General features: G+C 41.3%; 1 protein-coding gene across 4 annotated transcripts in view; it reads left to right on the top strand.

Moving 5' to 3' along the window:
• The window catches only part of rptor (regulatory associated protein of MTOR, complex 1), a 215,254-nt gene that overhangs the window by 142,413 nt on the left and 59,686 nt on the right, over positions 1-13,155 (top strand). For all 4 annotated transcript variants that reach the window (XM_080879217.1, XM_080879214.1, XM_080879215.1 and 1 more), the window contains exons 13-16: positions 8,010-8,093; positions 9,110-9,220; positions 9,723-9,797; positions 10,873-10,938. In XM_080879217.1, coding sequence (XP_080735343.1) covers positions 8,010-8,093; positions 9,110-9,220; positions 9,723-9,797; positions 10,873-10,938 — 336 coding nt within the window. The remainder of the gene's footprint in view (positions 1-8,009; positions 8,094-9,109; positions 9,221-9,722; positions 9,798-10,872; positions 10,939-13,155) is intronic.

Here is a 13,155-nt window from a genome sequence, read left to right as displayed (position 1 = left end):
TATAATAGGAACATGTTTACAATTTAGCATTTATTCTGCTTCTAGCAATAACACAGTTTTGTGTACTGGCCTATCAAGGTACACTGGTTTGACAGTCCTTTTGCCATCCTTATCCAAGGTTGAATCACTGAGCAAAAGCTTAACCTTTCTAATTCTTCCATCTGCACTTGGATATATCTCTGTTACTCTTGCCAATTTCCACTTGTTCCTTGGAGAATTGTCCTCTTGGAGAATAACAATGTCATTCACCTTTGCATTCCTTTTATCTCTTTGCCAGATTTGTCTCTGTTGAAAATTGAGAAGGTATTCCTTTTTCCACCTAGTCCAGAATTCATTGGCCAAAAACTGAACTTGGCGCCATCTCCTTCTTAGGTACAGGTCCTGGCTCACAAATTCACCAGGAGGAGGTAGAATAACACTGGACTTCATCATGAGAATATGATTCGGTGTAAGAGGCTCTAAATTTGGATCATTTAGGTTCTCTACTGTTAATGGCCTGCTATTCACAATAGCCATGACTTCATAAAGAAATGTTCTGAGTGAGGAATTGTCAAGTCTCTTAGAAGTGTGATCCAAAATAGAAGTTAAAACACTTCTAATAGTTCTAATTTGCCTCTCCCAAACACCTCCCATGTGACTTGAAGAGGGGGTGTTCAGAACAAACTCACATCCATATTGTTTCAACTGTTCTTTGTCACAATCCTTTAGTGCATTCAAAAACTCTCCCTTAGCACCAACAAAATTAGTACCTTGGTCACACCTAATTTGTCTTACATGTCCACGAATAGAAATAAAACAACGTAATGCATTCATAAAGGCATCAGTGGTAAGGTCATCCAGCATTTCAATATGTATTACCCTAGAACACATACATGTAAAAAGAAGACCATACCTTTTAAGTTCTTTTCTACCCTCTTTTACATAAAAAGGTCCAAAACAGTCAATGCCACAGTAGGAGAATGGGGGTGTTGCTTCCATTCTATCCTCTGGCAGATCGGACATCCGTTGATCTTGAGTATGTCTCCTGTACTTTCTGCAGGTTGTGCACTTGTAGATGTGAGAAGCAACTGCATTGCTGCATCCTGTGATCCATAGTCCATTGGAGCGCAGCTCGTTGACAGTTATTCCTCTTCCTTGATGTTGCACCTTTTCGTGGTAGTGTTTAATAAGTAAAGACGACACATGACTTGATTTGGGAATAATGGCAGGATGTTTGATATATGGGTGCAGAGTTGCTCTTGTTAAACGTCCTCCCACCCTGAGCACTCCCTGCTCATCAACAAATGGACTTAGGCTGTACAGCTTGTGTGTCTTATCCTTCAGTTGAATGTCCTTTCCTCTAGTTAAGTCCTTGATTTCTTTGCTGAATGTGTTTTCTTGTGCAAGTTTTATTATGAACAGTTCTGCCCTTTGTCTGTCCTCAACACTTGTGTTTTCACCCTTTGTTTGGGTGAGTCCTTTAAAATCCTTCACAAATTTCTGTAGACGAGCAATAGCTTTAACCGCTCTTCTCCAGTCTGAGAATTTGGTGAGACGGTCTAGTATTGTTCTCCTTTCTTCTACTTTGGTGTTGAACACATGTACTGTTTTTAGCTCTGGATCATTGGGCTTGACTTCCGTAAACTTGCCATTTTCAACAGGTAGCTCGCTTTGCCACAAAAACTCTGGACCTTTAAACCAGTTAGAGTTGAGTAGCTGTTGGACACTGAGTCCTCTTGATGCATGGTCTGCACGTGCCTTTCCCAGGACTAGGGCACAATGAACATCACCCTTTGATGTTACTGTTCTTAAATAACTACACTCTCCGTAGCCTGTCACACTAGCGTCTGAAAAATGGTGTAATTCACACTGTGCAATGTCTGTGTTTGCAGGTAAGACATGTCTTTGAACTTTCACCTTTGACAGGGTTTGAAGATTTAGGAGCCAGGATTCCCACTGTGTGCTGAGATCATTTGAGAGTGGCTCGTCCCATCCAACTTTCTCTTGACATAACTGTTGCAGGATTTGCTTTCCTCTTAGGATGAACGGTGCCACAAATCCCAGTGGGTCATACACTGATGCTATTGTGCGCAGAATTCCTCTTCTTGTCATTGGGTGCTCTTTTACAGTTATTCTGAACTGAAATTCATCAGCAGAAACGCACCACTGAACACCAAGAGCCCTTTCCATTAATGGCTCTCCAAGTGCCAAATCTAAATCCTTAATACTTTCTGCACACTCTTCTCTCGGCAATGACTTTATCACATTTTCACTGTTTGATATGAACTTGTGTAATCTTAGTTTACCTGTGCTACACAGTTCTCTTGCCTCTTGGACTAGTTTTATGGCTTCTGACTCTGACATAACACTAACAAGTCCATCATCTACATAAAAGTTCCTTTGAATGAACCTTACAGTGTTTGGAGTGAACTTTCCCTCACCTTGCGTGGCTAGATGTTTTAACCCAAAGTTGGCACAGCCAGGAGAAGAAGCAGCGCCAAAGAGATGAACCTTCATTCGAAAGACTGAGGGTGGAACGCTTAGGTCACCATGCTCCCACCACAGGAAGCGTAAGTAGTCCTGGTCTTGAGGTGTTACATGAAACTGGTGAAACATGCGTTCCACGTCACACATTACAGCAACGGAGCCCTTCCTGAACCTACAGAGCACTCCCACCAAAGTGTTTGTGAGGTCAGGCCCTGTAAGCAGGTGCATGTTCAGCGAAGTGTCTTGATATTGTGCAGAGCAGTCAAAGACTACACGTATCTTGCCGGGCTTCTGAGGGTGGTATACCCCATGGTGGGGGATATACCAAACAGGTGTATTACAGAGTTCTTTCTCCGGCACTTTCTCTGCGTCACCACATGCTATCATGTTCGCCATAAAATTTGCATAGTCTGTGTAGTACCTTTGGTCCCTTTTGAATCTGCGTTCGAGACTACTTAAACGTTGCATTGCACTTGGCATGTTATTGGGAAGATCTGGCCTGTCGCCCTTGAAAGGCAGTGGCATTTCATAGTGTCCATCTAGCTTTTGCTTTATTCCTTCTTGTAGCTTTGTAATAAAGCGGACATCTTCTTGCGAAATGCTTGTCTCTTCCACTGCTCTCTCTGTAAAGTCTGATTCAAGTGCTTTGATTACATCTGGAAATGTTACTTCCTTTACTTGTGTCTTGCAGATGTAATGAACCTTATTCTTTAGTTTTGTGGGTGACTCAGTCTCTGGTATAACTTGTTTTACAATGATGCGGTGACTTACTCCAATTACATCATTACCTGTATCACATGAATCACAGTAGCTGATGATGCTCCAACCCAAATCTGTTCTCTGAGCGTATGGCTGGTTTTCTTCACCACATACGACCTCTCTGGGCATTAAGGCTTGTGTGCAGTTGTACCCTAAAAGGAGTCCTATATCACAGTCCAAAGGGGGTGCAATATGTTCAGTGAGATGCTCCAAATGTGACCATGCCCTTGCAGTGTCTGGAGTAGGAATATGACTACGATTAGCGGGTATAAAGTCTCGTGTGTAAACAACTGGTACAGTGAGTTTCTTCTTGGAAAACAGTCCTCTTATTTGCAGAGCTTCAAGTTTTGTGCATGGTACAGTAGTTTTCTTGGATGACATTGTAGATAGATTGAGCTTAACTTGAGTTTTGGTTGTGTCCAAGTTATTTGCTACTTCATTAAGAATAAATGAAGAATCACTCTGTGTGTCCAGCAGAGCGTAGATCAGTACTTCTTTACTTGGCTCATTTTGTGTGGATACGTAGACTGGGACTATTGCAGATGTCTGTGTGTTTTTACTTTCATGAGTCACTCTATTAGATGTGGTCTCATTGACTATGTCTTGTGACTGTGTTACCTGATGCTGGGTTTCCTTCAGTTCACTTACTTGTTGCTCTTTAGGTGGTTCTTTCTTTGCCTCTTGTCTTTGTCTTTCTTCATGCAGGCATGTAGGATGCAGTTTTGAGCATGTGTTGCATGTCATCTTGTTGCTGCAGTTCTTGGAGAGATGGCCACTATTTAAACAGCCAAAACATAATTTTTCGCCTTGAATAAATTTGACTCTCTCAGCGACAGGTTTCTCAGTGAACTTACGACACTTGTGTAAGCCGTGTCCTGCTCTTTTACAAAACACACAAGAGACCATGCTTCTTTCAGTAGAGTTAGTTGTGAAGATTTTCACTGTATCTTGTCTCTTAGGAATGGGTGTAGGTTGAGGTTTTGTCTTTGGTTGGTCAAAGTCACTTTGTCTTATGGCTTGGTATGATGTAATGGGATTACATGCGATACTTGCCTCCATTGACAGGAATGTTACAAAGTAACTGAAACGTGGGAATCTTTTGTGCTCCAGCTGGTACTCTGTAGCCTTTCGGTTCCACCTGTTACTTAACCAATCTGGTAGTTTAGCAGCAAGTCTTTGATTCTCAATGCCATCATTGAGAATGTTCAGATTCTCATTATTAGTCATTGCAGATTGGCAGCTTTGTAAAAAGTCCACAAACTTTCTTAGCTCTGCACTATCCTTTCCTGTGACCTTTGGCCAGGTGTGTAACTTGTCTCTAAAGGCCTTAGCAATGACAAAAGGCTCTCCATAACGTTCATTGAGCATATTCCATGCTGCCTCATATGAGTCTTCAGAGCCAATCAGAAAATAGCCATCTAAGGCTTCCTTAACACAGCCACCAACATACTTCTGTAGAAAAAATATCTTTTCGGCAGTGGGAATGTTCTTTCTCTCTATTAGAGTCTGAAAGGACGCCTTCCAATGCTTAAACTTAAGTGGATCCCCACTAAATACCGAGGGCTCTGGAATAGGCAGTCTATTAGCTGACATAGCTTCTGCCAAAACCTTTACAAGCTCACCTGTGCTCTCATAAGTGACATTTGACTCTCTTCGTGGTTGTAAGGGTTGATTAGCAGTATTCTTGGACTCTGTTACCTGTAAGTTTGCAGGGTTTAGAGTGACTCTTTCTTGCTTTACTGAAATGTAGTCTTCCTCATAAACTTGTAGTTTTGCCTGTGCTGCCTTGAGTCCTTTCAGATTTTCCAATCTTTCAATTTCTCTTCTTAAGTCCTCAACTGACTTCCTCCTTGCAGCACTTTCCTCTTGTTGTCTCTTTATCACGGCCGCTTTCTCCCTTTCTCTTTGTAACTTGCGCTCAGTTTCCTCCTTTTCCTCTAGGAGACGTTGTGACATTGCAGCAGCTGCTTGCTCTGCGGATATGCGTTTGTCTTCTTCTTCAAGCATTTGCATTCTTTCTCTGTACTTCTCTTGTTCTGTCATTATCTGAAGCACAGCCTTTGTGGCTTCATACTCTGCTGCAGCTTCTTGTCTTTTGGAGGAGGAACCATTAGAAAGAACTGTATTGGCTTTAAATGGACTATGAACTGAGACACTAACAGAGCTAGAGGATGTAAATATAGAGCCTGCATCAGGCCATACAATCTCCTCTTGAGTTTCTCCTTTAATGTGACATTTGATCTTTTGCAAAACTACTGTAGTCACTGATGTGCATTTGTCTAGCTTGGAACGCATATCATGAGGTGGTCCATCCATTGCTCTGTATTCATCATAAATATCATTAAGCTCGGCTGCTTCTCTTTGTACAACGTTCATGTGACCTTCAAGAATGTCAGGTGGATCTCCTTTTATAACAGATTTTTTTGCCACTTTGATTAATGCTTTCCATCTGTCATAAATACTGTCAAAGCGACGTTGCAACCCTTGTAACCTTTGATTATGGAATTCTTTTCCTTTTTCTGTGAGCATGCGAGACCTTTCACTTCTACGTTGCTCTATTTGCACTGTTTGCTCTAAAGAGGTTTCATCCACTTGCCTTGCAGCTTGTTCTGCACTGGGAGCTTCAATTTCTGTCTCATTTGTGTCTGACATTTTGTTTTTCTTGTAATGCACTTATTTGTTGATGCAAAATCTCCCTTTAACTTGACTTGAGTAATGAATTGTGAACTTGGGTGCATTAATTCCCTTCTTGCTAACTTGTGATGCTGTTGTTGTCAGGCTTAACACAGTTCCTTATTGTTTCTCCTTCCTTGTGTCATCTTTCCAAACATAAACTTTAATGTCTGGCTTCTGGACATCTTTATGAAGAAGCAACTGTGAACTTGTGTGTCCATTAACATTTGCAGCAGCTTGGTCCTTGGTGCACTGGCACGATGTTGCCACCAGGGGGCCGGGAATCATGCAGGTCCGAGTTCGACTATCACTTCTACCTCTTCTTAAAGTCAATAAAGAGTTCTTTTACTGATGGCATGAAGTTGGCTTTAATGTTAGTTGTAAGATCTTGGGGTTGTTACAGCTTCACCTTGATCACAAACTACGCCACCGTCGAACTAAAACATAACATAAAATCCAATGAGATAGTAAGACGAGTGAATTAAAGACATAAAATGATCTATATAACATACAAACATACCTCGCTGGCTGACCCATGCTTTGAGGCAGAAATGAGCACTTTACAGATACTTTTAAGAAACAACTTTCTCTGAATTAAATTGGCTTCTCTTGCTTCAACTTGCCATGCTCACACATCAACATGGGCGTGCATCTCACTCAGGTGCACCAGTGGAACCAAAATGCAGTACAATAGTTCCTACATGAGAATTTTCACAATAAATGACCTAATGGCATATAAAATATGCATAGTGCAAAACAAAATACATTAACTGAAAGTAAGGCAGTAAAAAGTAGTTTTAGGTTACATTGAAGAAAATATTAAGTTCGTTTTTGAATTATGGTTATTGTTACAGTCATTAAGGAAGGATAGTCAAGGGTGTGTTGTGTCCGTGACTTCACTGTTAGAGCTACTGCTCATTCGTCGCGTCCGGGTCCAAAGAGATGGCGGTGGGGAAATTGCTCAGTTCCTGGCTTCATTATGAGACTTCACTAATTAGTGGGTGATGTCACCATGCTATGACCATTTTTACACTGACTATGCATCTAAAAATATATAGAGAATTGGGAAAGGGGTGGGGACTGGATGAGGAATGAGATTTTTTTTTTCCTTTAAACCGAGATCAGGAGGATTTCTTTAGTATTTTTGCCAGGTGGCTTTTTTCCTTCCTGCAGAGCACGCGCCTGCGTCACACACTTCCTTGTTCCCACACACTTCCTCAGAGTTGAAGGCATCCCTGGTCCGGTCTTTCCCGGATCTGTTTCTGTGGTCACACCCTGCGGGTCGAAGGCACGGAGGAAGTCATTAATACATTGATTCCCTGGAAATTTCTTAATGTATGTGTGTGTGGGTGTGTATTCCTGGGTTCCTCCATATGCTTGCTCCCACACACACTGCAGGGTGGTCACATGGGGATGGACCAGTGTCCAGCCTTCACACAGGCTTTGTGGCACACTGCACATAATGTTAGTCCAACCAAACATACACGCATACAATTTGAGCGCTTAACATTTGCGTCCTTAAAATACTTCTACTTGGCCAAAACCGTTACATCGTGATCCCGTTTGGCATCTCTGCTGCTTTGGGTTTTTCTTGGCTCAGAATCGGCCTGTGGGGCTGACTGCACGCGGCAGTAAGCATGATCGCAGCATACAACAGCGGCAATGAGTTCATTGGACAGAAATCTGTGCATGTTCCTGTTATTTTTGTCTCTTTGGTAAAAAACAAACAAAACAAAAAACAATTCAAATGAAACCCCAATTAACAACAAAAGAATGCCAATTACATCATTCAAAAGGGTAGGGGATTTTCCTTTGGGGCTTAAGTGGCTGCCAAAATTTCTCTGCAGGGAAAAAAAAGCCCAATCAGGTATTTACCCGTACCAGTATTGCAGTAAGATCTCAAATAACATGGCAGCCAAGAGGACGCACCCTGCCGCCCACTCATGAAATCTGGTGCCAGTGTGTTAGCAGTACTGGTGGGAGAGCCACCTGTTTTACTGCACCTCTACGACATTTCTGCTCTTGTTCTTCCTCCTCCTGCTACTTTAATCTTAGACTTCCTCTCAGTTCAGAGGCGGCAGCATCGACCTTTGACCTCTGCTCTCTTTCAGGTCCTCCTGAGTCAGGTGCACCGGCTGCGTGCTCTGGACCTGCTCGGACGGTTTCTGGATTTGGGACCCTGGGCCGTCAGTCTGGTGCGTTTTTGCTATGAATGTTTAAAAAAATAACAATCGCAACCCTCCATCCTGTGCTCAGCACTGGAGGCAGGGAGCGCCACGTGTCCTTTAAACACATGCCTCTCATAGCTTACATCATTATCTCTTTATTAAAAGGAAATATGAAACTGAGTTTGTTTTCACTGATTTAGAGGTTTGCAAAGCTCGACAATATTCACTTTTGTAAACGTATCCAAGACAGAAAAAAATGAAGAATCTAAGACTTGTGTCAGGATGTGCAAAATATCTGTTATGCAATTTTTTTAGGTTTTAAAAACACTATGACAGCTGAATATTAGGTTATTGTTTAGATTTCTTGCATTTTGAAATGGGCAGTGGACCTGGCTGTACTAGTTAGCATGCTGCTAGCAGTTTGTCTTCTTTTTTGTTAATTTATTTATATTTTAAATAGGATATTAGTGTTTTTAGTGGATTAAAGTCAGGTGCTGCTGCCCGTCACTGAGGAGAAAGCAGATACATCTGAAGACTGAATGTAAAACCATCAGCTGTATGCTTTTTTTTAGTTACACGTATAACACCAGATTATTATCTTATTATGAACAGGACGCTGCTGCATCTGTAAAACCTCCAGTGAAAATCTTTTTAGAATTTAGCATTTGTAATTCAGATCAATATAAGTTTAAGATTAAAATCCCAAAGTATGGTGTTTTTGCTGTTGGATAGTTTATTTAATTGGATATTGTATAATAGCCAAATTGTTAGCACGCTCCTCGAAAAGAGGATCTCTCGTTCTTTTAGCTGGAAGGTGAAATAAGTCCAAAGCCAGGTTGTATTTTCAACAAGTCTTTCGGGCTCCCAGCTTGTGCTCGGCTACTTTTCATTCTGGTGTTCGCCTTGACTTTTGTAAACCACAGGTGCGTCTCGGCCTTCACACTTGGACGGTCAGGTTCAACAGCAAAGCTTGACCCATAACGGTAACATCAATACAGCTTTATAAACACCAGCGCTCCGTGTTTGCCTGTTCTGTGTTTCAGGCCTTGTCCGTGGGGATCTTCCCCTACGTGTTAAAGCTGCTTCAGAGCTCAGCCAGAGAGCTGCGGCCGCTGCTGGTTTTCATCTGGGCTAAAATCCTCGCTGTGGACAGCGTACGTAAAATCACACTCTCACACTTCAAAGTCCAGTTTATTCTATATTATTATATTTATTTTCATAGACTGAAAAAGGTTCATTTACTTGAATTAACTTTTTCCTTGTTTCCTACAATAATTTATCTGATTTAACTCCTCCGACACTTTTTGAAGATGTTTGAATCAGACGCAGACTTTGATCTCGAGCTTCACTGCTCGTCACTTTGTTTCATGTTACAGACGAAAAACATGATAAACCCTGAAGTACAGAAGCAGCTTGTGGCATTGGAAGAGCTTTCTGGCGCTGATGAAATAATTAGGAGTAATCTAGGATTTACATCTCAATTCTGCCATGTTTCATATTTTAGTCCCTGCTCGGGGCCGTACGCTCCTGCAATAATAACATTTATAATCAGTATTCATGCAAAGTTTTGAGGCTCTGCTTGAAAGAAACAAACATACCCCATAATATATCTGCTGTGAAGTCTCCACCATCTTCTCCTTCTTTCTGTTTCCACAGTCATGTCAAGCTGACCTGGTGAAAGACAATGGGCACAAGTACTTCCTGTCAGTGTTGGCTGACAATTACATGCCTGTGAGTATCTGCCATCGTCATCAAGAAAGCAAAATCCTGTTTAAATATTCCAGCTGGGAGTCTTGAAGTGGACTTCTGTTATTTTTTATCTGGTGTTACTCCTTTCATGTAATTTCTCAACCAGCTGCTGTACTTCACTCCTTTAATGTTCTTGTTCTGAAAACAGTGTTTAAACTCTTCAGTCTCTCTAGTAAATTTTCTGCCTAAATGAAGGATCCACCTCTTAAGAAACAATAATAGTCTGTAGTAACACTAAAAATATGCCTGTTGTCTTTAGGAATAAGTTATTAATACAAGCGAAAATTCCATCAATATAATATTAGTTTCATCTTTTTATTGTGACTTCTCGCCATTTCCCTTTTTTCAGAGTTTTCATGACATTGCGTTATTATAGAAATTGACATTTATTTACTGAGTTCAATTATAAAATTAGGAAACGGTTCCGATGCGCTAACGATCAGACACGTTTTTCATTGTGTTTTTTCTATAAGTTATCTAAAAAGTTACTGTTTTGATATCGATATGCAAAAACACAGAGCAAAGTGACCCGGAAAGAGTCACGTGATCCATGTTTGATGGCAAAATAATTTGCTAACTGCTAATCAGTTAGCTCTTAATGACAAATGTTTGTTCCTCATCTCCAAACTTCATCTTTAGTCAACTCAGTCCTCTGTGTAGTGGCATGAGAGGAACACGTGATGACTCTTATCCTTCTTTAACTTGAAACCTGATATTGAACTTGACCCTGGTCAAGCCCTATAAATTGAAGCGGTCAAGCGGAGAATGTCAGTGAAGTTGCTTTGCTTGGAGCTGTATCTCTGGCCTCTAAAAGGAAACCATGAAAGTTAATGTCGACCAGGTGCACAAAAATCTGAGCAGTCTGAATCCTGAATATTTTGCTCACCTTGCTGTCTAAAATTTTGTCCCTGTTTAATATGAAGATTTTCCACTCGCATATTAAAGTATAATAGGTCCACTTTATCTTACTGCTTCACAACAAATTAGTTTAAGATAAACGAGAAACGTAGAGTGGAAGTGACGTAAAAACTTAATTCTGTCCTTTTCCCTGTTTCAGGCTGAGCATCGGACCATGGCTGTCTTCATTTTAGCTGTTATAGTGAACAACTATACCACAGGGCAGGTAGGAGGATGTCTGAACACGTCGCTGTCTGTTTGCTTGCTAGAAATCCAAATAGGCGAACATATTCATTCACTTCCCTCAACAGAACGGCGCCTTCTTTCGGGGCCAGCCGTCACTTTGAAAGATCACTCTCTCGTCTATTGTGTATTTCTGGGAGATATTGGTTATGTGACAGTTTTGTCACCCACAGTCACCTCTGCAATCTCCGTTTCCGTCCCACAGCCACCTCTGCGGTGACACTTTATCACCGCAGGTGTCACTTCGGCCTGCTGCTGGCGTCCGGTGTTCAATCCCAGAAGCCTTTTGTGTCTGACGCTAATCAAACGTCCAGGGGTGCGATGTAGGGATGTAGCTCGTCATTTCATGGAGTCGACACGCACGCACGCACTTCTTGACACTCTATTCCACAAAGAAATATTCCACCATCATTCCGTTTCGCTCCTGCTCCTGGTCTCTGTGGTTATTTTTCTGTCTAGTTGTGAATGTTATTTGACTCATTCATTTCTCCTCTACTCCTCCCTGTCTCGACATTACAGTATATAAATGTGACAAATCATAAAAGCTGTATGTGCTCTCAAGCTCAGAAACAGCCATTCTTCTCCGGTATCCCTGTGTCCTTAGCACGCCTACCTCTCTCACAGGTCTGTGTAAATAATAGATGATCCTCAGCATTACACTGAGACTCTCTGCCTGCTCCACATCTCCATTATTTATTCCTCTTCCTTTCAACAACAGCGCTCATTACTGCAGTTTCGCTGTTGCGAACATGTCACCGAGCCATGGTGTCTTAATATTCCAGCTCTCTGGGTTCAGCTGGGAGGATCCATCAGAGCCGAGAGAACGATGAGAAACATTAGGGGTGGGGAGGGTTACGCTGTGTAGCTGCTGACAAATGATGCGCTGTTATGATGCCTCAATTTGTTGGAGACGAAAGAAGATTTTCTCCCCCTCTCGTTTATTGCGGTTCGTGTGTGTAAGAGAGGTTGAATTTTCAAGAAAACTTGAGAAGTGACACATTTACTAGATCTTTGCATAATCACACGGGTCTTTTAAACTGCACAGAGAAGTCAGACTGTACTTTGAAGTTATATTTGGTATATTTGGCTTCTTTGTAATTTCTTTGTAATTTACAGAACTCCCATAAACGCATCATATGCAGGCAGCTGGTTGGTCAGCTATTTGCAGTTATGCAGCAAAAAAATATGCAGACCAAAAATTCAAGCAAAAAAAATGAACAACCAACTTTTTTCCTAGATCCAAAAGATTGCTGTCCTCCTTTTACTCTACTGTGACCACTCACCGTTTCAGGGTTGCAGTGAGGCTGGATCCTGCAGGTCTCAGCAGGGGTGGGGCTTCCTGGATGGGGAACCAGTCCATCACATGACTAACAGTGACAGATGGGCGACCACAATCACTAACACCTGGAGCTAATGGCAATTTAGAATCTTCAATTAATCTAAAAATCATGTAATGTAATACTACTACTACTACTACTACTACTACTACTACTACTACTACTACTACTAATAATAATAATAATAATAGTGGCAATATTAGTATTAAATCCTTTCTGAGTGCTGGATGTCTTTTTAAAGAAAGACCTGTCTAACAGTACCACATATACATTATACAACACTATATTATACATGTGAATAAATCTACTCATAAATATACTTTTTAAAACTTTCCAATGTAACTTCACAGGCTTTTGTAATTAATTCCATTTGTAGGCAGCAAAATATTTAATTCCTGTTCTTACTACTGCCGGACATTGTAACACTGTGATCAGATCCAGTGGGGTAGTTAATGAATTAGTACCACCGTATAATCCTGCTTGTTTGAGAGTGCTAAGGAGCATTGTCCCACTTTTACATATAAGAGTCATCGATGTGGTAGGAATGAATCATACGTGATAAAAAGGCCGTGCACTGTGATGCAAAGAGTCACGAGGCTTCAAGGTTGAGAAGAAAGTACGCTTAGAAACAGTGTCGCTAAAACTGAACTGTGAAAAACAGTGACGGACACGTTTCCATGTTCCACGTGTGCTTTAGAATAAAGTCTAGTACGCCGTCAGAGTCCTGGGTATTATAACAATGAATCATTTGTGGAGATGAAGGGTTTGAACGTGCACTGTAGGTTGGGTAGTTTTATCTTGTACTGTTGAACATTTGAACTACACACAGACAGGCTAGCAGATAGTGACCGTTTGTGTGTGAG

The sequence above is a fragment of the Rhamphochromis sp. 'chilingali' genome (genome assembly GCF_963969265.1).
Source record: "Rhamphochromis sp. 'chilingali' genome assembly, chromosome: 4".
Classification (NCBI taxonomy): Eukaryota; Metazoa; Chordata; class Actinopteri; order Cichliformes; family Cichlidae; genus Rhamphochromis; species Rhamphochromis sp. 'chilingali'.
Note: the sequence above shows the minus strand (reverse complement) of the source record. Positions and strands in the feature narration are given on the sequence as shown.